Source organism: Mucor velutinosus (assembly GCF_035048745.1).
Source record: "Mucor velutinosus strain NIH1002 chromosome Unknown tig00000165, whole genome shotgun sequence".
Taxonomy (NCBI): Eukaryota; Fungi; Mucoromycota; class Mucoromycetes; order Mucorales; family Mucoraceae; genus Mucor; species Mucor velutinosus.
Genome location: NW_027041913.1, coordinates 2,080,478 through 2,104,766, shown reverse-complemented (window position 1 = coordinate 2,104,766; position 24,289 = coordinate 2,080,478). Strand labels below are relative to the sequence as shown.

Below are 24,289 nucleotides of genomic sequence, written 5' to 3'. Positions count from 1 at the left end.
CATACTACTCTTTAGAAATAAATGCAGCGTGTTTATTTCTCCAACTAGCACAATTCATATTTGGGATCAAACAAGGTACTGACACTCTCACCGAAATGGATTCTTCTAATAGCTTCAGCAAACAACGGAGCGACAGGCAAGATCAAGAATTTGCTGCATTTTTGGATATGCTGATCTTGTGGTACAGAATCACTGACAATGACATGATCCAAATAGCTTTGCTGAATTCTTTCAACAGCATCACCAGATAAGACAGCGTGTGTGATGAGGGCGTAGATCTTGGTGGCGCCATTCTCGTGCAGCAGTTTAGCTGCTTTGGTGATGGTAAATGAAGTATCGGCAATGTCGTCAATCAAGATGCACACCTTGTCACGCACATCACCCACCAACATCAAATCATGCTTTTGAGGCTTGTCAGGACGACGACGTTCTTTGTGGATCAGGGCGAAATCCATGTGTAGTTTCTCGGCAATACTGGTAGCACGCTTAGCACCGCCTGCGTCAGGAGATACAATCACGGCTTCACCGTAGTTGGGTATGTTGCGATAGATGTATTTGCCCATGGAAGGCAGAGACGATAGATTATCTACGGGGCAATCAAAGAAGCCTTGAAACTAAAAAAAAAAAGACAAGCTGCGTTAATCTATCTGTTGAATCTCATAGAGGAGGAAACTCTTTACTTGAGGGTCATGCAAATCCATGGTAATGATATGATCTGCGCCTGCACATGTCAATAATTCAGCAATCAAAGTACCAGATCGTACGACCCACTGCTTGTATCCATCATTGGTATTATTGTTTTGCTGCTGCTTTTGCTGATGATGTTGTTGAATGGCAGAGCCAGTGATGCCTCTGTTACTGTTCGCATTACTTCCGCCTCCCAACATGATTTGATGTCCAATGTCGAGGTCGCTGGATAACCGTGAGAATGTGGTATTGGGCACAGCAGGCTGGAAGGGGTTATCGATGTACTCGTTTTTAGGCGTGGAGGGCATAGTTTTAGGTGTGGAGGGCATAGTTTTAGGTGTGGAGGGCACTGTCATGGGTGGAGGACGGATAAAGGGAGCACCAGAGCGTTTGAATGGCGCATCAGGCTGTCTGGAATAAGGAAAGAAGGGAATGACGGCGGTAACCTTTCTTGCTGACGCTGTTTTACAGGCTTGAATCATGATGCAGAGCTCAAAAAAGTTATCATTGACATGGCCGCATCCAGATTGCACGATGTAGACATCTTGCTCACGTACAGATTCATACAATTCGACGCTGGTCTCATTGTTGCTGAATTTAGAAAGACGAGACTTGCCTGGCTCAATACCAAGACGATCGCAAATCTCTTGTACGAGCTTAGGGTGAGAAGAACCTCCTAACACAATGGGACCTCGCATGGCTGTGGTGCTGTATATATTTATATATATATAGTGTGAAAGAAACAGGAGAAGAAAAAAAAAAAAAGAGAGAGAAAGATTTTTCGGTGTTACGAATGTTTGGTTTAATCAGGATCCATAAGCCATCCTGATTTTATTGGACAGTTGCAGGAATTCATAGCTTATTACTCCTGCCTACAAGTTGCCTAAAGACAGCATCCAGCTTGATAGCCAGGTCCATTCTTCCTTTGATCTTTAACTTGCCCAACATAAACGCTCTTTGGCCTGGGACGTACGCATTAGTCGATAATATTGCACTGCATCTGACATCATTTACCATTCAATCTGCCCTTGACCAAGTCCACTATATCGCCATCACAAATATACAGAACCACATCCGGCGAGAATGACTCATTCAACGACGACGATGCGAGCTCAGCACTTTTTACCACTGTTACTGAACCTCCTTTTTTCAAATCAAGCATGTATGCCTGTGTTTTCCCTTGGTTGTTCTTGATGGTAAACTGAAATACGCCAGATATCTACTCCATGTACGCTCAATGACTTGGAATCCAATCCGCCTATGATCTTTACCTTGCTCAGCAGCTTTGATTTATCGTCCTCTGTCAAAGATCTCAACGCAGCATCCAAGTATTTAAATACAGCATCACTCTTAAATGCTGTGGACGGATTGTTGTTTGTAATAGTAGAGGAGGGCATTTCACGCACAAAAGAAAGAAAGGTGAGAAAATAAACAGAAATTGCATGAAACACCTGATTTTTATTTAAACACGGGCAGCTACCCAAATAGCTGATTTGCAGCCTTGTTTGATCACTGCACTCAACAGGCTATGAAAAGGCGCTTGGCGGGCATTATGATCCACAGCAATATCATGGTGCTCCAATTCATCATCTCTACAGCTTGCCACAGTCTTCATAATCGAGTTAGTTCTCTTCAATTATAACTAAAATAGCCACCTACTTTGGACAAGTAATCCAATTGCTTGTTGGGATGTTTGAGTGCATGCAATTCTCTCAGTTGCTCGTTGTAATGATCTCCAATCACTGTTTCTACTGCTTCTGTGCAAGCCATGGCAGCCTCTTTACCCAAAAGTGCCGTACCAGCACCCACAGCAAACCCGGCTACTTCCCAAAGGGGTCTCAATAAGCTCGGTCTCACACGATGCTCACCTACCAGATCGCTAAACAGCTCCAAATGATGCTTCTCTTGGTCCCACATCATCTCTAGCAAAGGTCGCAATTTGGGGTCACCTCCTAGTACTGCAATTTGGCCTTTATAAATGTAGTAGGCGCCTACCTCTCCAGATTGATCAACGCGAATCATGGGAGAGATAATGTCCTTTTCACATTGCGTTAATTCTCGGTCATTGGTGTTTGCTGTTGCTGTATCCATAACAGGATGGATGTGGTGCACCACAGTGGACAAGGAACGACACGACTTTGCAATGGTAGGAGCGACTCGACGAATGGCTAGCATGATGATACTGGGCTATAGATGGCTAAAAGAAAAGAGTGTAATCGTTACATCCTTTTGACAGTTTCGGTTATTGTGTCCGCTGCCGTTCAAACCCTTCCTAAAAATATCGAACCACTTTAAATTGCATAATGCAATTGATGCCAAATGCCAAAGTGTTGGAGTACAGTGGGATTTAACTGGAATGGCGAATATGCACATTCAGCCATGGCGACGAAAAGCACTAAGCAAATGCGCAACATGAAACAATACGTAGCCATTCATCAGAACGTTTAACTTAGACAAGGATACAACTCCCAGGTTTATTCAATACACAGACTCAATTTGACTTGATACCAGCCACATCATTTGCATGCTTCTTCAATTGCTTAAGAGATCCGAAACCAAATAAAATAGAGCTCAATGTCCATTTGATTGTATTCACAGGGGAGTACCAGCCTCTGCGGACACAGGTGATGAATGTATAGGCGCCCTCAGCCAAATGAACAACCACTAAACCCTTCCATATCTTGTAGAGCAATTCTGCACCCATCTTGTTTCGAAGCTCCAACACCTGAGGAGGGAATTGACGTTGTAGATAGGCATCAGAAGAGCAAGCTAATAAAGCTACAACGCCCAAGCCAACACCTATGTTCCACATGAGTTTCTTCTCGGGCAAGTAGAAGCTGTTCAAAGGCACCTGAGGTAGAGGAGGTGTATAGACGTCAGTGGAGGCAGCAATGGCTTTTGCAACTGCCATGAAGGGAGGCAGACCTGTTAGTGAGCTAGGCTGTCATTCTAGGTTTAGTATGTGCTGCGTGATAGACATGTTGGATCTATTGCTTACTAATCCTAATGCTTCTTCAGCTTCCTTGGCCATGGCTTCCAACACAGGTCGGATGTCCTCTCTCTTTTGTAATGGCGTCTTGAATGGGATAGAAACTTGGTGCGCTTGTGTATCGTTGGGTAGACAGTAACTCAATTGGAAGCTGCGAGAATCCAGGCTCTTGAAAGTTGCTTTTGTTGCATTATCAATATGACCAAAGTATCTCACATAAGCGAGATTGGTAGCTACATGCGTTGCATGTTGGTATAGCATTTGTAGATGGAATGGTATTCAACAAACCTTCATGGACGCTCATGTAAGCAGCGATGGGAGCACTATGAGGGGCAATAGGGTCAGACATGTTGTTGATGTGAGAGATAAATAGTAATAAGTGAATATAGTAATAAGTGAATATATACCAATTCATTATATAATGTCAATTTGCCTACTTTATCAGCTTTGTGAAACATGCCTTGTGGGCACATTGCCAGCATCTAAATTGAGTACAGTCATTTCAGAAAGGTCGCTCAATGTCGTGCAAAAAATTGCGCGGTCAAATAATGATATCAATATGCATATCTCTATCTCTAATCATATCCTTTCAAAATTTTGTGAATAAAACCATTGGCGAAGCCAGCATTGGGAGGGTGTTTGGGGGAGAGGCTTAGTCCCTCCACCAAGAACATCAAGCATCTCAATTTGCATGAAATATCTTTTGTTAAAATCAAATCGAATTGTCATGCCTCCTGTTCAAGCTAGAAACCATATAACCTGTAGAGTTGCTCTACCTGAAGATTTCAATTTTCGAAAATGTGATTTATGTCGAATAAATAGAGAAATTTGGTGCGTAAATCAAAAGAAATGAAAAGAACCGAGAGCACCGAGAGCACCGAGAGCATCTGCCGCTTTCATTTCAGAACTAAGAATGCGACGACATTATCTCCAAGAACATAATAATGCATCTAATTCAACACTTGATAACATTGATTTATAGGGGAGGTTTACCTTAGCGAAGCAAAGGCGTAAAGTCTATGACAACTAAGCATCTAATCCAACATTGGATGGCATTGTCTTATAGGGGGGGTTTTACCGTAGTAAATCAAAAGCGAAACGCCATGGTAATCAGGCGTCTAATCCAACACTTGATAACATTAATCTATATGAGGGCTTGACCGCAGCGAAGCGAAGGTTCAAAATCATAGTATTCAGCAGCAAATTCGGGTTTTCATTTCCATTGTTAATAAGCTTACTAGCGACATAGTGCATCAAAATTTGCATGAATTAGCTTTACCAAAACCAATATGCCTCCTACTTGAATTAAAAGTTGCTCAAGCTACAGAACTGCCTTTCCAGTAAATTGCAGCTACTAAAGATGTGATTTATGCCGTGTAAACACACTCTATAAAGCAATACATAACCAAATTTGACAGCTTTCAAGCCTTCATATCTTGGCATGTAGACCTTTATGAGCGATCGGAATGACGCCAAACAATTGTACTTGAATAGTTGTAACTTCCTAAAACCTTTGCTCAATTTTTTGAAGACCCAAAAAAACATGGCCAAAAGTCGACCAAAAAGCATGAGGTACCCCTCATGCTTTTCATCGAATTTCAAACGATCGCGTTTTCCACCTTGAAAATGAAGACTTTTACTATGGCATATATCAAATCAAAATGTTTCTCTCAATCCAAAGCAACCTCTGAAGCCACTCTTATGAGGCTTTCATATGCAAAATATGGCCATTTTCGCTAAAAACCTCATTTCATATTTTACTGGATTACTCGGTAATTTCATTCAAAACATCTATTACAACTAGCACCATTGGAAGCGCCTTGAAAAGTACTTCAAGAATGTATTAGGAAGCATAGGGTGATCATCACAGTTTATATAATCGAATATCACAGAATAGATTAAAAAAGTCGAAAAGAGACGATATCTGTCCAATCTTGAGCAGAAAAAAATAAACTGTGTTTGAACTGATTTTGGCAGCGGCATTGTTGCTGGCTGACCTAAATGCCTTGCTGTTAATGACAATGATGATTGCGATACTGATTAAATGGGGATCATGGAATTAAAAGGACAATCAATTAGCTTGAATCCTTTTATGTTTGGTTTTGTTGGTAGTTTTTCCTTATATAGGTGTCTTTTGCAATGATAATAACCTCTCAAAAAAGAATGCACAATCGATAAAAATCTTTGGCAAGCAATGCGACTGAAACATCGCTGCTCTTTTTGACCTTTCCATAGGCGTCGGTGTACGAGAACCGGTATCCAGAAGATGCATATACGTCAATTTTGTAATCTGGTCGATCGACAGCATCTTCAAACTCTTCTGGGACTATGTTCGAGCAATGCACAACTTTTGAGGGCTTCTTTGCTGACAAAAGGCCATACATAAATGGGTGGACGTAGCTGAAAGTCAGGTGTGCTTCAGAGAGTCGCTTCATGTCACAGTCGTACAGATACGGGAGTAAGGACATTATTGCCATGATAACTGCACATTCGTATTCCGTTGGTTCAATGGAATCTTGTGGTAAGGGAGTAACAACTGGTTCACAAAGTGAGAGAAGCTCGATTTTGGCTCGTGTTTTCGTGATGTTGTCATCCACAAACTGCTGATCTAACGTGCGGTTGGAATGTGCTGCGCTTGTACTTGGACAGTATTTCAGTGCGGGATACTGTCAATAAGGAGGGTGGAGAAATGTCAGTTGGCAAGTCTTCATAATTGCCCCGTCGCTGCAAGACAAGGATACCAGACATAGCCAAAAGCTCGTTGAAATGGCTCTAGACTGCAAATTCAGCTGTACGCGACGCAGTAATACAAGATCGGCGATATTCGTGGAATTGGTTTGAAACACTGTGGCCATCCAGGACCCATCGTTTGCTCCTCTTTTGTGATTCCACTGCGAGTGAAAGAAATGCTGGTTGCTGACGTCTTCCAATACGATGCCCGTCTGAACTTTGTACATTGGAAAGACACCAGAGACCCATCATTGCTCAACTAGAAACGTACTCCTACCACCGTTTTCAAGGCACTCCCTTCTGGCAAGTTGCAGTTTCAGCCATACTTTGTGCCAGTATGTAGCCCTGCTCCCTTGAGAGATTCTACTGCTTCCTTTGCTCCCTCGTCCAACAACTTCGACTCCAAGACGGTCAGGCTTTGAGCGCTACTAAGGCTTATGCCAAAATATTTCGTCAGTTCTCCCCCCCCCCCTCTGGCTTTGCGTAACATCTCTGCCACCAGTTGAAAGTTTTTTTGATCCCTATCACTTAGCTATATCCAACGTAATGTGCTATACCGATTTATCTTGGATTGTATTCCGCACGGCCGCCTCTTACACCGTATCATGCCCACGGTTTTCAAATCACCCTTGTGTCCTGTATGTCTGTCTGTAGAGGATTCCCCTAACCACCTCCTCACTAAAGAGAAAATTTGGCAGGGAGTCATTTTTGAATTTCTTTGGCCAACGACTTCAGCCCAAGAAATCTACGAGGCTCTTCTTACCCTGGAAGTTTCCAATGTCTGGTACTGCCAACTCAAAGGAATTAAACCATACTGAAATCTCATAATTACTCTCTCGCAGCTATGGCTGGCACATATGCGTTTTATCCACGACAAGGTTCCTACTGACCACACAGCGACATTGGCCAGCATCCCAAACAATGTTCGTCAGACCATTGATGAGGATCAGCGCTACTCCCTCCTGTAGTCATCTATTTAGAAGTATACGTATAGTTTAGCATAGTTTAGTATAGTTTAGTGCCCTATTATATCTTACCTTTATATTTTTTTCCATATGTACTTATCTCAATTGCACCCGCCTCTTCACACTGATCTATCACTCCTTGTGTAGGCGACGCAATCAATAAACAGAATTTTAAAAAAAGGACCCATCGTTTGTCTTTAGGAGATATGTTTTCAAGCGATGGCGCTCTTTTTACATGGTTATTGTCGACATGATGCGCGAGCTCTGAAACAGTGATATATATGTCGCAACAGCCAGGGCAAGCGAATTTAATACTGAGTGTTGTGCCTTCTTGTGTGTATTTCTTTATGTTGCTTGTGTTGTAGACATGCACTGGAATTCTGTCTGTTGATTTGCCATGGTCTTTCTTCGAACGTGATGTGAGATTCTTGCCGTGTTTAGTGAATATATGCCTTTTCATATCTTGAAATCTGCTGAATGGTTCCTCACAATCCAGGCATAGCTTTTTTAACAAAACGATGGCACTATTGAACGCGCATTTTTTTCGCACGACATTGAACTCAAAATCAGCGACTTTAGTTTCTGAAATGACTGTATATAGTACGCATATATGGTCATAAATGCGTAGTAAGTCGTAGTTTAATGAAAGCTCAGGTACATGTAAGATCGCTTCTAGTGAATAGGATTGAGTCATATTACTAAACGCTCTTTACCGTATACGCCCGATTTCAGGAACATTTGGACCCTTCGTAACGAAGCGCTGATTATCAGATCGAATGATGACTAATCTATACAGTCCTGAAAGACTGTTGCACACTTTTGATCTACCCAGGATCCATTCTAATATTGGCTTCCATTGTGATTCGCTGCTCCGAGCCTTCAATGCTATATAAACCCGCCTCATCCTATACCACTTAAAAGCGTCTCCATCCCAAAAACTCCCTGATTTGGTATTTCGACTGTGAGAAATTTGTGTTTGTACACTTTTTCTAACACAAAATGTATCGTCGTCGTTTGTTTACATTTATTTCTTCCTCTTCTCCCTGTTCCTCTTTGATTACCAAACGTCAAATTCGACAAAGATTTGTCTCTAGCATGCCCACTCTATCTCAACGCTATTTTGCTGATGAAAACGCTCCTTATTCACTCTTGGAAGCAAAGCCCTTCTTTGAGACACTCACACCCAAGGAACAAAAATATGCCCACTTTATGTCACGCGCTGCCTTTGAGGGTAGTCGCATCCTTATTGACCAAACCAACCCCAATGCCTTGCCCATCTTTGACCTTATCCTCAAGGTCTTTACCGACAAACAGGGCAACATGATTGAGACCGACACTCTATTCAAAGCAAGGTAATTCCACTGACGCACATGAGAGAAGAAACATGCCATTGACACACATTGGGTGTCGAATTTAGTCAAGTATCAGAAGAGACATTCGAGCAATTTCTTCAATATGCTGGCCAGTTCTTGGGAAATCAAAGCAACTACAAGTCATTTGGTGATGAAAAGTTCATTCCTCGTTTGAGCAGCCAGGATTTTGAAAAGATTGTACGTGCATCCGGATCCCATGAAGCCGTTGCACTGTTTGAGCAATCTAAAGAAGAGATTTATAGTGTGGAGCCTGTTGCCCGTAATTTGCTCGGTTTTCCTCAAGAAGGACATGTGTCTGGATATTACACACCGAATGTAACCAACGACGATATCAAATTAGTGCAAGAATTTCTCGAAAAGGAAAGAATTGACCCTTTGAACACTCGCTTATTCAAAGGCCAAGACGGCAATTTTAAGCTTGTTATTGCTGCTGCTGAAGAGGAACTTGAGGAAAAGACACACTCGCTCGGCAATGGCAGCAAAATCACCATCAGCTATACTGATTTCCAACAACCCCTGAAAAAGGTTGCTCAAGCCATCCAAGACGCTATTCCTTACGCAGCCAGCGAAACACAAAAGAAAATGTTGGAATCCTACTACACTACCTTTAGAAATGGCTCCATGCAAGCCTTTGTCGATTCTCAGCGTTATTGGCTGCAGGATCTCAGTCCACAAGTGGAAACCAACATTGGATTCATTGAAACGTACCGTGATCCTCAAGGTGTGCGCGCAGAATGGGAGGGTTTCGTTGCCATGGTGAATCAGGAACAGACACGCAAGTTTAACAGATTAGTAGATAATGCGCCCCTCTTTGTGTCTCGCTTGCCCTGGACAGCTGAATTTGAGAGAGAAACATTGAACAAGCCTGATTTCACATCGTTGGAAGTTCTGTCTTTTGCTACTGGTGGTATTCCAGCTGGTATCAATATTCCCAACTTGACAGAGTTGACACAAGTGTATGGATCAAAGAATGTTTCTTTGGGCAATGTCATTTCCGCCAAGGCCCCCAACGAAAAGTTCCCCTTTGTGCGCGAACAAGATCTCCAGCTCTATAAAGATTACCGCAACCCCTCCTTTGAAGTGCAAGTGGGTACGCATGAATTGGGTCATGGTACAGGTAAACTCTTTTCTGAAGACGAGAATGGCAAGCTTAATTTCGATGTCGAATCTGTTGTCAACCCCATCACTGGAGAGCCCATCAAGACGTGGTACAAGCCTGGACAAAACTTCAATTCCAAGTTTAAAAGCATTGCATCCAGCTACGAGGAATGTCGCGCTGAATGTATTGCCTTGTCCCTCTCACCTCATGAGGATATTCTCAAGATTTTCAATTATGAAGGACAAGAGGCTGAAGATATTTTGTACATAATGTATCTCAACATGGCAAGAGCTGGTCTTACTGCTCTCGAGTTTTATAATCCTGATGCCAAAAAGGTAAATTGTGCTGTTTTAGTCAAGATTGCCCGTTGGTTGACTTTTTTTTCCATCTAGTGGGGTCAAGCACACATGCAAGCGCGTTATGCTATTATGAATGTCATGTTGGAAGCAGGCCAAGACTTTTTGCAATTCAAGCCTTGCACTGTAGATGGACAAGAGAGTTTGGAGATTTATTTAGACAGGAGCAAAATCAGATCTGTGGGTGCACCTGCTGTGTCCAAGTTTTTGACCAAATTACAAATCTACAAGGCCACTGCTGATGAAGTGAACGGTACTCAACTTTACATGGATGCCACACATGTGCCTGAGAAATGGACCAGTATCCGTGACATAGTGATCAGATCCAAGCAACCTCGTAAAGTGTTTGTTCAAGCCAACACCATCTTGAAGGAGGACAAGGTTGAATTGAAGGAATATGAGGCTTCTGCTGCTGGTATGATCCAAAGTTTTGTAGAGAGACATATTTAGATCATTTATTGTTAAATAAAATATTCTTTGCGTGATATGCTGGAATGCATGGTTTAAAGCTATCCATGGTGGCAGTTAATGTTTCAAGACTTTAGCCCCTTGGCGATTCGAAGCAGCAGAAGCATCATTAAAGCCTATCAAAGTGGCCTCATCATCTTGCAAGCTTGGGCGCGATACCATGTATGAGTAGCGAGTATCAGGTTTACTACTAGCAGGCATTTGGTCCTTTGGCAAATGATTTGCAGGAGCCTCTGCTTTTTGAATCCATTGTGCCCTTTGGGTACTAGCAGGCATTTGGTCTTTTGGCAAATGATTCGCAGAAGCCTCTGCTTTTTGAATCCATTGTGTCTTTTGGGTATTAACACTCTTTGTGCTAGCACGTCGCTTACGCCAAAAATAAATGATGAGTCCAACAAGAACAATGCCCTATTGGTTGCAGTTCATTTTTTTTAGTTTGTTGTACGTAATACCATCATACCTAGTAACCTACCGCTACTGTCGCACCAACGGAGATACCAACAATGAGAGCAGTATTAGAGGAAGCATCGATAGATGTCTCTCCAAGATCCCATGTCATTGGATCATGGTATGTCTCATAAAGGCTTATGTTCTTGGGGTCGGTAGTATTCAGCATCAGGATATCGTTGACAGCTATTGTTGCATTATTCTTTCCGAATAGAATGAATAATGTATTACTGTCCTCTTCCATAACATCTATGTTAATGTGTAAGTCTTGCGAGGTATCCCAAATTATTCATTTATCGTATACGTACATGAATGTCTAGTTCTGATGTATTTAGTAGCCAAGGATGCTTCAATTGCTTGCTGAACCCATTGTTTAGTATCGAGATTCAATACGTAGCAAAAGTCAGAGACAGCTTGGGCAAATGTTAGTTTCGAATACAGGATTTTTACGTTTATATGTAATAACACACCTCCTTCTTTGCTTTCACCACCGTAAAGCAAGACGTCTCTTTTGGATGACACTGCCAACATGGTTAATCAGTATATATATATATATATATATATCTTTGCTCAATGAAGTCTACTCACAAAGAGTCGTAGTATGATACTTTCTTGAGCTCGGTTTAGCACCTCCCCATGTTTGATTTCCCCAGGTATGAGTCTCTACATTGTAGAATAGAGAGTAATTGAAAGTGTGCTCGATGGCCGTAGGTTGGTCATGCAGAGGATCATCAATATTATAGTACTCTCCACCAAAGAAATATATATTCTTGGATTCTTTATCATAGATAGAACTTTGGTGAGCACTATACACGGTAGGGACTCTACTTTGTGAAGGCACTCTCCAAGGCTAATTCGTGATTGCATTAGATGTATGCAGTCGATTGAATGGTGAGAGGAGACTTACTGAGAAGGAATCGCTCAGGTCGAGAAATGTCATCTTTGGATAACCAATTGTTCTTGATGATCCTCCGTTGAACTCTGCTTTGGTCAAATTCTGGCCTGTTCCCATTGTCCAACTACGATTGATGTTTCTTAAGATGCAAACAAAGGTTGAGTGTGATATAAGTCGCAGATGGATTGGTACTTACTGCTCGAAACCACCGTAAAACCCAATACCGACATTAGGTACATCTACGGTTGAAGCGTAGTATCTAAGAGGAAAAAAAGCAAATGATCAGATACGTATGCTTTACGCAACCATACATAAAGTAGTGTTGTACATTTGTCTGTTCCCAAACGATCCATCAACGAAGTTTGCGTATTTCGACCATTTCTGTGTGAATACATTATAAACAATCGTTTGATCAGCAATAGGCCCAGAGCCATTGTTAAAGCCACCACTGAGAAGAAATTGGTGTCCATCTGGAAGAGCAATACCTTGAGCATGGGATCGGGGCAGAATGTCTACTCGTTCTGCTCTTGGCGCTTCTGTAACCCATTTGTCTTTGATCTCTTGTGCGGTATTTTCATTGCAAAAGGTAAGATCAATCATCATGACTGTATTGTCTGGCAATGTATTATCACCAACTGCAGGGACACCACCAAAGCAATAGATACTTCTGTTTATGAAATCACAGTCTATGTGTCATGGATGGTAAGTTAGAAGTGTAGTTGATTTTGATAGCAAATTGCAATTACTAGCATCAGATCGGGCTACCGATGGCTGCCCAGATACAGCGCTCAGCGCAATGGCAGAGAGTATTATAAGCAGCTTCTTGAGATTAACAGTTTTCATTGAATGAAAGAAAAGTGCTCAAACATTCAAAGTGATTTATGAAAATGTATTTATAAACCATCGTTTCACATTGAAGCGCTCGTATGGTATGATATCTCAATATTTATGAATTTTGCCATTCACATGCGACTGTTGGAAGGTCCTAAGTGTACATAAAAGACATTGCATAATAGCCTTCCATAGCAATAAAGCTTTACAGTTGGCATGCAATGCTTAATTTCCAGATAAATACCATGTATGCTTAGCAATGGACCTGAGCGACATTTGAATCGAGAAGTTATCGTGGCCACAACAATTGTCGTACTGATGCAAATGAGAAGATGTAATCTTACTAGCATCATTCAATTTATGGTGTAACGAGAATTTGAAAGTTGTTAAAATTAGATGTCAAATTGGACTATTTGGATTACGCTGGCATGATACAAGCTCAGAGTACCGTTTTACTTACGAAGCTGTACTTGAACTCAATGTATTTTTAAACATACACGTAATTGACCTACTAGTCGACCTATCTCGCTACGCTCGATATCGGCGTCGCCCTGTAGGCTGTCGGCAAAGACATTTTAAATCAGATATTATAACATTTTGGTAAATCAAGTAGATTTTTAACAACCAATTATTAGTTAGTAAAAGAAAGGTTATATCAGGGTCAGGAGGAGGAGAGGAGGTATCTCCCTCAGCATCCTTTTTGCTTACACTGATATCAAACAAAGTCTATTTTTGGGCCAATGTGAAAGAAAATTCAAATTTTATGCAGCATTTGTACATCACAATTGTCATTTTCTGATAATAGAATTACCGTATCTTTCGCTGCTGCTGATGCTCTTAAAAAGATGGCAACATAAAGCTGGTCTTAAGTAATACAAGACTTGTGTAAGATATACAGCGACGTTCCTAAGATATTGTCATTGCAAAAGACATCTTTATAAGGCAAAGCGTCCCAGAAAATATATTCAGGCTATCTAATTGTCCTTTTAATTCCATGATCCCCATTTAATCAGTATCGCAATCATCATTGTCATTAACAGAAAGGCATTTAGGTCAGCCAGCAACAATGCCGCTGCCAAAATCAGTTCAAACACAGTTTATTTTTTTCTGCTCAAGATTGGACAGATATCGTCTCTTTTCGACTTTTTTAATCTATTCTGTGATATTCGATTATATAAACTGTGATGATCACCCTATGCTTCCTAATACAACTTCGCCTTGCTCGCTCTCTTGCTCGTTTGGATGCCGAGTTAAATCTTGATTCGTAAGTATTCAGTTTTACCTTTTCGTTCATTCTTCTGTCACCTTTTTTTTTTCCAACCCATTTTCCATCCGATCCTTTGTCTCTATATCCAGTCTTTTCTATCCCTCAGCACGACATTTAAAGGACTTTAAATAAAACCTGGAGCTCGTCTCCCCTACAAAAAAAATGCTTCCTAATACATTCTTGAAGTACTTTTCAAGGCGCTTCCAATGGTGCTAGTTGTAATAGATGTTTTGAATGAAATTACCGAGTAATCCAGTAAAATATGAAATGAGGTTTTTAGCGAAAATGGCCATATTTTGCATATGAAAGCCTCATAAGAGTGGCTTCAGAGGTTGCTTTGGATTGAGAGAAACATTTTGATTTGATATATGCCATAGTAAAAGTCTTCATTTTCAAGGTGGAAAACGCGATCGTTTGAAATTCGATGAAAAGCATGAGGGGTACCTCATGCTTTTTGGTCGACTTTTGGCCATGTTTTTTTGGGTCTTCAAAAAGTTGAGTAAAGGTTTTAGGAAGTTACAACTATTCAAGTACAATTGTTTGGCGTCATTCCGATCGCTCATAAAGGTCTACATGCCAAGATATGAAGGCTTGAAAGCTGTCAAATTTGGTTATGTATTGCTTTATAGAGTGTGTTTACACGGCATAAATCACATCTTTAGTAGCTGCAATTTACTGGAAAGGCAGTTCTGTAGCTTGAGCAACTTTTAATTCAAGTAGGAGGCATATTGGTTTTGGTAAAGCTAATTCATGCAAATTTTGATGCACTATGTCGCTAGTAAGCTTATTAACAATGGAAATGAAAACCCGAATTTGCTGCTGAATACTATCTTCGCTTCGCTGCGATCAAGCCCCCATATAGATCAATGCTACCAAGTATTGGATTAGACGCCTGATTACCATGGCTTTGCACTTTTGCTCCGCTACGGTAAAACCCTTCTATAAATCAATGCTACCCAATGTTGGATTAGATGCATTATTATGTTCTTGTATATATATATAGTGAAGATAATGGTATGTGCTGTGCATCGTTTCTTGTAACGAACAACATATACCAGCCAATGATGCCATTTTCAGGCACAGGTTTGCTTTCATACAGGCAACTTGAGATGCTCAAATAAAGCCCAAATCACCTCACTGTCGATTCTAATAAAACCAATATGCTAACGTGATTAAATAATAAAGATGACTCAATTTTTACAGAGTGTTTCGTATAGAAACTGATGAATCGCACTTTTCATTACAAAAACGGCATGCAAATGTATTAGAATGCCAAGTATGGTGATTTGTCAAGACGATTGCCAATGTTGAGTAGGTGGGTTTTGACCTCAGTTTGCATTTTCTGCGTAGACCGGAGCCTACAATTGTAGAGATGGTATGTAGCAGATATGATCTGATAGCTATGCTCAAATTGATGGTAGAAATTAAAGCAATCTATATCTATAGCAGCAGAGATTCAACCAAGATTTGCTTTTTGGGTGCATTCTACATACCTCAATGCAATCTCTATACCGAAATCCCTTTCCAAATACCATCAGTTGTGTGGGGAAAGCGTGGGATCATTAATGCCTTCATGTCCAATAGTATAAATAGTCACTTCATACTGGCCCATCAAATGAACAAGGTACAAGAAGGCCCAAGAAAAAAGTTTTTCCTTCTTCCTTTTGCAAATCAAACTTACATTATGAGTAATTTTATCAACAGTTTGTTGTATGGATTTACCAACATTCTCTCGGTTGGCCCTGAACAACCTAGAGAAGGCCAAGAAAACGAGGGCGGATGTAGCGGTTCCAATGGAGAGGGATGTTGCAAGGACAAATCTCAAGAGCCCAAGGCAACATCTGGCTGCTGTCAAGGTGACAATGCTGGAGATGCTTGTTGCTCTTCGTCCGCTGAACCCACCGCTGCTACTGTAGAAACCAACAAAGAGGACGGTTGTTGTCAATCTACTGCTGGAAAATCATCGTGCGCTTGTGAATCAGCATCGAATGAACCTGTCATTATCGACAACTTGAAGATTATTTTCTCAACATTGACCGGCACAGCAAAGACCATGGCTACCGAAATCGAAAACAAGATCAACACCAATGAGCGAGTTACAGTAAACAAGATTGAAGTCATGGATGTTACTGAATACGACAATGATAATTTGCTGCAAGAAACCGCAGTTTGTGTCTTTATCCTGTCAACTTACAATGTGGAAGGCCCCTTGGATTGGTAAAGAATGGTATTCTACGCAATCACTAGCAATGTACTTATAAAATGACTCTACAGGTTCTCCAATTGGCTTCATGATCTTCGTTATGATTTCCGTGTTGATCGTGATGCATTGAAAAAGTTGCGCTATGCTGTCTGCGGTTTGGGCGACTCGGCTTACGGCGATGAATTCAATATCGCAGCAGCCAATATCGATAAATGGCTGGGTCGTTTAGGTGCCACTCGCATCTATCCTTTGGGTGAATGTGACAAGAATGCAGATCAAAAGGCACAGTTTGATGTGTGGTCGAATGGATTTGTTTCAGAGTTGGAGGATAAGCACAGCTTGGAATTCTCACCTACCAACATTGCATTTCAATCAGACGATGAAGACGACGAAGCATCTGCTGAAGAAGAAGAACAGCAACCTGATATCGATATTGATGGCAGTGGGTCCGGCGATGAAATGGTGGATTTGGAGGATATGGGCAACATGGCCAGCAAGATCAAGGCTGCTAAAGCCAAGCGTGCTGAAGAGGAAGAAGATTTCGAAAACAGTAAAGCCAAAGCCAAGCGATTGATCGGCACAGATGCAGGAAACAAGCCCAAAACTGCACCTCAAGCTCGTGAGATGGTATCACCCATGATTCTCAAGAACTTGACCAAGCAAGGCTACAAGGTGATCGGTTCTCATTCAGGTGTCAAGATTTGTCGTTGGACTAAATCTGCATTGCGTGGTCGTGGCTTCTGTTACAAGCACGCTTTTTACGGTATCCAAAGCCATTTGTGTATGGAGACAACTCCCTCTTTGGCTTGTGCTAACAAATGTGTCTTTTGTTGGAGACATCACACAAATCCTGTCGGCACTACCTGGCGTTGGAAGGTCGACGATCCTCAGTTCATCTTGGATGGTGCCATGGAAAACCACTACAAGATGATCAAGCAGCTGAAGGGTGTTCCTGGCGTCAAAGCAGAGCGTTTCCAAGAAGCATTCACTATTCGTCATTGTGCTCTATCACTTGTCGGTGAGCCCATCTTTTACCCTCATATCAATGAATTTGTCACCAAACTGCACGAAAACAACATTTCATCATTCCTGGTGACAAATGCTCAGTTCCCTGACAAGATCGCCGAGATGGTGCCTGTCACTCAACTTTATGTTAGTGTCGATGCTGCCACCAAAGACTCACTCAAGAAGATTGATCGTCCTCTGTTTAGAGATTTCTGGGAGCGATTTTTGAACTGTTTGGAGCAATTGGCATTGAAGGGCCAACGTACAGTGTACCGTATGACATTAGTCAAGGGCCACAACACAGCAGAAATTGACGGTTACGTTGAATTGATTCGTCGAGGCAAGCCTTCGTTCATTGAAGTCAAGGGTGTGACCTATTGTGGCTACAGTGGTGCAAGTGATTTGACCATGGCCAATGTTCCTTTTCATGTGGAGGTCATTGATTTCTGTCAAAAGTTGGTGTCTAAATTGGATGGTGATTATGAAATTTCAGCAGAACATGCTCATTCCTGCTCCCTTTTGATTGCTCACAAGGATTTCAAGGTGAATGGTGAATGGCACACGCATATCGATTACCCCAAGTTCTTTGAACTTGTCAAGAGCGGAAAGCCTTTCAACAGTTTAGATTACATGGCCAAGACTCCCGACTGGGCACTTCATGGCCATGAAGCTGCTGGTTTTGATCCTAATGAAACTCGCCATTATCGCAAGAACAGAAAGACGGTTGTGCCACCTGTTAATGCAGATATCAATGCAGCTTAAAGTTTCTATTTATACACTTTTATTTCAAAATTATATGGAGTTTTAAAACATTGAGATTTAGTAACATGATGTATATATCAATTCGACACTGTACTTACCCTTAGTGTGACCTTTGGATTAAGAGCGATAACCCTTGAGGTTCAATCATCTCTGCTTGACGGCGACGAAATTGTGGGGGGTGGATGTCTTGAACAGCACGGATTGATGTCAAGATTTGAAGCATGTTGAGACATACAGACAAATCATGATTCCACAATCTGTGATGAACCAATTGTGCTTAAGCTACATTTGATAGCTCGAAATTGTATGGATGATCGTTGCTGCGGATTCATTGTGAGAGGAAATTGATAGTTATGCAGTATGAGGAGAGAAAAAGAGAAGGAAAGAAGGAAAATAAGGCTGATCAAATAGGGCTGGATGTTCCAAATCAAACCCTGATTTATTCATGTCTAAACATTTCACTACATACGTTTTCACTGACTGCAAATATCGGATCACACAATTAAGAGCTAGATTGAGTGCTGAGGCAGTACAATTGGGGCAACTTCAACTGGTAGAAATACAAGGGGGTAGTTGAAGCGCTTCACAAAGGTAGCATCACTATGTATACGAGTGTATCTACGCTTCGGGCGGCTCTCTATCTTTGCTTGGCTTCGGTGAGAACCAACCTGCGCTGCCGATTGCCTTTGCTCACCTCATCAAAATACTGCTAATTTTATTTTAAACCTCTACTTACACATGAGAACCCTTCATGTTATCTGTGGATCTGACCATTATGCGATGTTACACACTCGAATACACGTAAATACTTCATATACTGGTAAGCAGCATCCTGGTATTATCCCTTTTAGTCGAGAGTGTGTCTAATACAGCAGAATCAGGGTATATTTAAGCCGTGTTTTCTCATGTTATTAGAAACCATTTTAGATTGTCTAAGTGGCACCAGGCAATTGTTCTCGTCTAACACTTACTTTCTGACACCTTTGCTCAGCTTTTTGAGGACCAAAAAAAAACATGACCAAAAATCGACCAAAAAGCATGAGGTACCCCTCATGGTTTTCGTTGAAAATCAAACGATCGCGTTTTTGACAGCAAAAATGAAGACTTTTACTAAGGCATATATTAATTCAAAATGCTTCTCTCGATCCAAAGCAACCCTTGAACCCTTATTTGCGAGACCTTTGTATGTAAAATCTCAACATTTCCGCCATAAACCTCATTTCATATTTTCAAAGATTGCTCAATACGTTTACTCAAAACATCTATTTTGCTTGGCACCATTGGATGTGCCTTGAAAAGCATTCCAAGAAAGCTTAAAAAAACGTAAGACGATGATCATATTTTATATAGTCGAATATGCCAAAATAATTCAATCGAGTCGAAAAACATTAATATTTGGCCAATCTAAAACAGACTATGAGTCTAAGTTAGAATTGTTTTTGCCTGCTGGTGGGCTTACTGGCAAACTCACTTCCAATATATTTATGAAGGCAATAATAATAAGTGCGTTTGAAGCCAGTGGAAGATAAGTGGTGGATTAAATAGAAGCGTTGATAAACATTTGCGAATCGTTTCTGGTCAAAAATCAAACTAATATACTGTATATATAATGACTTTATTGCGACCTAATACATAAAAACGAATCGACTTGATCTACTAAGAACTTGCTTTTCTTTTTCTCGATGTTCTCAACAAGATAAGTTCCTCCCAGTCCTTGAATGAAATAACATCTTCTTCAACTGTGATCTTGGAGAGGGATTGCAGTATTTGTGATTCCAATTCAGCATCAATGACACTATTGAATTCGTCGCCATCAGTTGCCAGTATTTCTTGTTGTTGTAACCCTTCAGTGCTGTCAGAGCAGAAGTTCAATTCACTGTCTGATGAAAAGTGCATTGTGTCTAATTGATGAGCATATTTGGCCTCAAGGATGGTATTCAGCTTTGCATAATTCAAGTAAACCAATCTTCTCAAAGATAAGACGGCAGCCAGGACATTTGCAAATGACGCTGCATGATTTTCGTCTTTTGGCACAGAGAAAGTACCTTTTGTGTAGGTTACAAGATGATTCTCTGATACATGTCTGGTTCCGTATATAGTGAATTTCAATGCCTGCCACTGACAGGTAATGGCTTCAAGTTGTTTCATAATTTCCACACTTCCAAGATGCCCAGTCCATTTCCTTAATATAGTCTTCTGTAGCGTCTTTCCTTTCTTCATATCACTTTTCACGCCTTTTAATCCGGGTTTTTCTTCTGCTGAGAGATAGTCATTATCATCGTTGATATTTCTTAAAATGAAATCCACGCGTTGATTATCAATATCTTTGAATTCTTTAGTGATATTGGAGTAACAGTCTGCTCGCTTTGAAGTGAATTTATCATCGTAAATAAATGCATTGTCGAAAACAGCTGAGTAGACATGAGCACGGAACCATGATTCATTGTTATTTGTTTTCAATAAAAGACGTGAAGACCAGAGCTCTGCCATTGTAGAAAAAGCTAATCTGATGTATCGGCACATTGGATCCATATCTCTTTGCGCATAAAAGCTTGTTAACAGATTCTCAATATCCACCCCATTCTTGCATTCGGCGATCTTTATCAACATATCTCTTTCGTTTTTTGCTATCATAGGTTGTAGCTTCAATTCCAAGCTATTGGCAGTTTCCTTAAGTTTTTTTTTATATCGGTTTGCAATCTTGTCAGTCATCAAGTCCAGATATCCATCAGTACCAAATTTATCACAAAAAAATGCCATCCTTTCATTAGGAGACATAGTTGTGTGGAAATGAGTGGATGGGGCTTGACTGACTCCCTGACGTTGTTGATCTTCCTCATTTTGTTGACTTTTCGAGGCTTTGTTTATGACAGCTTCGTCTAAAATTTGTTGTGAATATTTGCCTACATGCAACAGCTTCTTGATTGGCGTTGAGATGCAGATATGATGAATGGCGTGCTGCAATGATTCAATTTTCTCTTTCTCTTCGACACTGCAGTTGGCAATTCGATCTTGATAGTTGCTGAGACACTCTTTCAGATATATTTCTCCTAATTTTTTCATGTTGTTATCTGTGGGCTCGACAATAAGATTCAAATCGATAAGGATTTTCAAAGCGGCTTCGTATTTCCATTCAGATATAGCATGTTGTTTCAAATATTCATCAACAATCCCACAGATTCTTTCCTCATCCTCACTTAGATTCAGGGTAAGGTTGATGGTCATTTTTATGGAGTAAGAGATGTAAAAGAATCTAAGGTGGACTTTGTAATCGTTTCTACGACGTGACCTGTTTTATATCCGTCTAAGATACCACTGTTTTCTTTTTTCTTTTTTCCCAGAACACATTTATTTGGAACTCGAGTAAGTTTATGATTGTTGGCATGAGCTAATTGAGGCACAGCCACTACAGACAATCGACAAGTTCTTGCTTCTGTTATCTTGCTCTTTTTCTTGAAGACATTTGCTTGGAACGTGGGTTTATTGAGACAGCGTTCATGGTTGTTGGCATGAGCTAATTGAGGCACAGCCACTACAGACAATCGACAAGTTCTTGCTTCTGTTATCTTACTCTTTTTCTTGAAGGCATTTGCTTGGAACGTGGGTTTATTGAGACAGCGTTCATGGTTGTTGGCATGAGCTAATTGAGGCACAGCCACTACAGACAATCGACAAGCTCTTGCTTCTGTTATCTTGCTCTTTTTCTTGAAGACATTTGCTTGGAACGTGGGTTTATTGAGACAGCGTTCATGGTTGTTGGCATGAGCTAATTGAGGCACAGCCACTACAGACAATCGACAAGCTCTTGCTTCTGTTATCTTACTCTTTTTCTTGAAGGCATTTGCTTGGAACGTGGGTTTATTGAAATTTACTTAGGGGTCTGGGGTTGGGATCAGATGTATTTCGACCTGCTCGTTGGTTGATCCTGCTAATCATGATGTTTATCCATGAGAACTGACAGAAATACGCCTTTTATGTAGTTCCTCTTTTCTTGATGTAATAAAGCTGTACGCATTGATGTTTTATTGTATCCTATTTACCTCGGTCTCGCCAGCCAGCCGCCGTCCAATCCGGTACAATCTCCGTCAATGTTTTTTTCAGTATGAGATTGGTCAGAGTCTGTTCAAAATGAACTTAATTTATCTATTTTACTGGATTCGACTATATAAGTCGTGGTAATGAGCGCATCCTCCCTTAAGCTTTCTTGGAGTGTTTTTCAAGGCACATCCAATGGTGCCAAGCAAAATAAATGTTTTGAGTAAACGTATTGAGCAATCTTTGAAAATATGAAATGAGGTTTATGGCGGAAATGTTGAGATTTTACATACAAAGGTCTCGCAAATAAGGGTTCAAGGGTTGCTTTGGATCGAGAGAAGCATTTTGAGTTAATATATGCCTTAGCAAAAGTCTTCATTTTTGCTGTCAAAAACGCGATCGTTTGATTTTCAACGAAAACCATGAGGGGTACCTCATGCTTTTTGGTCGATTTTTGTTCATGTTTTTTTTTGGTCCTCAAAAAGCTGAGCAAAGGTGTCAGAAAGTAAGTGCTAGACGAGAACAATTGCCTGGTGCCACTTAGACAATCTAAAATGGTTTCTAATAACATGAGAAAACACGGCTCAAATGCATTTGAGCTTTGCTGTGGTTTGCATGTTTTTGGGTAGTAAAAAGTAATGCAAGTATACTACCTGCCAGTATATGCATCATGCCCATCAATACAAACGCGAAGCAATGTAGAGAGATTAGACCCTCAGTGTCATGCCAGCCAGAGAGGGTGCTCAAGTAATACTAAATCATTAAATGGCTGAATTTCAGTGGATATTAGTGATATTTTAGTCTTCTAGGGTTTGTCTATAAGGTGATTGATTTGCGAGGTAATATAGAGAGAATGCCCTCGACGAGAGCATATCTTGTAGCAAACATGGCTCCAAATGCAGTTGCATATAATGCTAATCTATAGCGTTTGCCAATCTTGAACAAAAAGTTGACTGTACGCCTCATTAGCCTTTTTGCATCTGACATTTACTATGACTACTTACTTGGTGGTGGAGAGAAGATGTAATTGAGGTTTTGACCTGATCTTAGTGCACATATGCTCAACACAGGTGAATGGAAGAAACTGTAGACAAAGAACGATAGTAACGCCACATTCTTTGATGCGGGCAAGACGAGGTATCTACCACTGTAAATCATATACACAGGTGCCACCAAAATGAGGATGTGTTCTAATAAGGTGTTATTTCGTTTCCATTTATCTCTTATAAATACATAAATTTACCTGCAAAAAAGTTGGTTGTTTCACCTACTAGATAGTGATCTCTCAAATCAGGAAAGACCAATGCGGCAATGGCACCCCATTGTGTGTGCAAGTAAACATTAAACAAGAGGTTTGTAACCATGGAGGACTTGTTCGGGTTGCACAGGGTCATCAACAGTAGGCCTGCGCTCATATGACATGGTTGAAGCATGAACAATTTGTTTTTTCGGATCACCTTGTGAGCAAGAGTAACGCCAAAAGTTCCCAATAGAGATGCAATGAGAAGCTTTTCGGCTCTCGTAGGAGGTCCAGCTGGTTTGAAATTCTTGAGTAATTGGAATGTCAAACTGGCAGGGTCCAATATTTTTTTGAGATAATAAGCTGATGCAGCTGCAAATCCGGTTGATAGAAATACCAACTCGACAGCGTGCTGACGGGGCTGCAGGTACCTTTGTTTAGGTGATTCAATACATGGATGTAGTCAATGTATATGTGATTTCAAGATTTTACCATGAGCCCTTGGTTGAATCATCCCAATCCGTTTCGTCAGTGACATTTCTGGAGAAGGATTTAACCCAATTTTCGAGGCGATCAAATAAGGGTGTAAATGGGTTAGTGTTTAATCTGCTCTGCAATGGCATTTTGTTGTATATAGAAATAAAAAGCTTAAAATTTAAAAAATTGAGGTAGATCTTGATTTGATTTAATCAATTAAGAACACACCCTAATTTTGGGGTAAAGAAATATGTGTATGGAGAGGAATGGCTACTGGTGTAGTCATTTGTAGGCTGACGTCTGTGAAAGTGGTAGTACAAGCTAGGTACAATCACATGGAATTGGTAGGCAGTGGAGTTGAGTTACAGGCACAGAATGACTGGACCCAGTAAATGCAGTTTTATTGCGGATTAAAAAAATAAGGTATTATTTGATATATACAAAGCAATGGCAAGGTGAA

The 24,289-nt window shown here is 40.7% G+C and overlaps 9 protein-coding genes across 9 annotated transcripts; 2 read left to right on the top strand and 7 right to left on the bottom strand.

Moving 5' to 3' along the window:
* Positions 1-44: 44 nt before the first annotated feature.
* Positions 45-1,385, bottom strand: ATC70_003665 (uncharacterized protein; the record flags this gene model as incomplete). Its single annotated transcript, XM_064823020.1, has 2 exons — positions 45-614; positions 681-1,385. 2 exons carry the CDS (start codon positions 1,383-1,385, stop codon positions 45-47), a joined length of 1,275 nt encoding a protein of 424 aa, XP_064679620.1.
* Positions 1,386-1,539: 154 nt separating this feature from the next.
* Positions 1,540-2,084, bottom strand: ATC70_003664 (uncharacterized protein; the record flags this gene model as incomplete). Its single annotated transcript, XM_064823019.1, has 3 exons — positions 1,540-1,649; positions 1,702-1,906; positions 1,959-2,084. 3 exons carry the CDS (start codon positions 2,082-2,084, stop codon positions 1,540-1,542), a joined length of 441 nt encoding a protein of 146 aa, XP_064679619.1.
* A 65-nt stretch (positions 2,085-2,149) lies between these two features.
* ATC70_003663 (uncharacterized protein) lies at positions 2,150-2,862 on the bottom strand (the record flags this gene model as incomplete). The annotated part of the gene is made up of 2 exons (XM_064823018.1): positions 2,150-2,296; positions 2,347-2,862. The coding sequence occupies 2 exons, from the start codon at positions 2,860-2,862 to the stop codon at positions 2,150-2,152; spliced, it is 663 nt and encodes a 220-aa protein (XP_064679618.1).
* Positions 2,863-3,178: 316 nt separating this feature from the next.
* Positions 3,179-4,025, bottom strand: ATC70_003662 (uncharacterized protein; the record flags this gene model as incomplete). Its single annotated transcript, XM_064823017.1, has 3 exons — positions 3,179-3,628; positions 3,686-3,909; positions 3,965-4,025. 3 exons carry the CDS (start codon positions 4,023-4,025, stop codon positions 3,179-3,181), a joined length of 735 nt encoding a protein of 244 aa, XP_064679617.1.
* A 4,345-nt stretch (positions 4,026-8,370) lies between these two features.
* On the top strand, positions 8,371-10,649 carry ATC70_003661 (uncharacterized protein; the record flags this gene model as incomplete). The annotated part of the gene is made up of 3 exons (XM_064823016.1): positions 8,371-8,723; positions 8,789-10,178; positions 10,236-10,649. 3 exons carry the CDS (start codon positions 8,371-8,373, stop codon positions 10,647-10,649), a joined length of 2,157 nt encoding a protein of 718 aa, XP_064679616.1.
* Positions 10,650-10,724: 75 nt separating this feature from the next.
* ATC70_003660 (uncharacterized protein) lies at positions 10,725-12,852 on the bottom strand (the record flags this gene model as incomplete). The annotated part of the gene is made up of 9 exons (XM_064823015.1): positions 10,725-11,075; positions 11,140-11,363; positions 11,423-11,527; positions 11,585-11,635; positions 11,703-11,964; positions 12,022-12,148; positions 12,206-12,268; positions 12,311-12,695; positions 12,756-12,852. 9 exons carry the CDS (start codon positions 12,850-12,852, stop codon positions 10,725-10,727), a joined length of 1,665 nt encoding a protein of 554 aa, XP_064679615.1.
* A 2,939-nt stretch (positions 12,853-15,791) lies between these two features.
* On the top strand, positions 15,792-18,077 carry ATC70_003659 (uncharacterized protein; the record flags this gene model as incomplete). Its single annotated transcript, XM_064823014.1, has 2 exons — positions 15,792-16,324; positions 16,382-18,077. The coding sequence occupies 2 exons, from the start codon at positions 15,792-15,794 to the stop codon at positions 18,075-18,077; spliced, it is 2,229 nt and encodes a 742-aa protein (XP_064679614.1).
* A 1,656-nt stretch (positions 18,078-19,733) lies between these two features.
* On the bottom strand, positions 19,734-21,302 carry ATC70_003658 (uncharacterized protein; the record flags this gene model as incomplete). The annotated part of the gene is made up of 1 exon (XM_064823013.1): positions 19,734-21,302. One exon carries the CDS (start codon positions 21,300-21,302, stop codon positions 19,734-19,736), a length of 1,569 nt encoding a protein of 522 aa, XP_064679613.1.
* Positions 21,303-22,928: 1,626 nt separating this feature from the next.
* Positions 22,929-23,975, bottom strand: ATC70_003657 (uncharacterized protein; the record flags this gene model as incomplete). The annotated part of the gene is made up of 4 exons (XM_064823012.1): positions 22,929-23,065; positions 23,117-23,302; positions 23,356-23,783; positions 23,845-23,975. 4 exons carry the CDS (start codon positions 23,973-23,975, stop codon positions 22,929-22,931), a joined length of 882 nt encoding a protein of 293 aa, XP_064679612.1.
* Between the last annotated feature and the right edge of the window lie 314 nt (positions 23,976-24,289).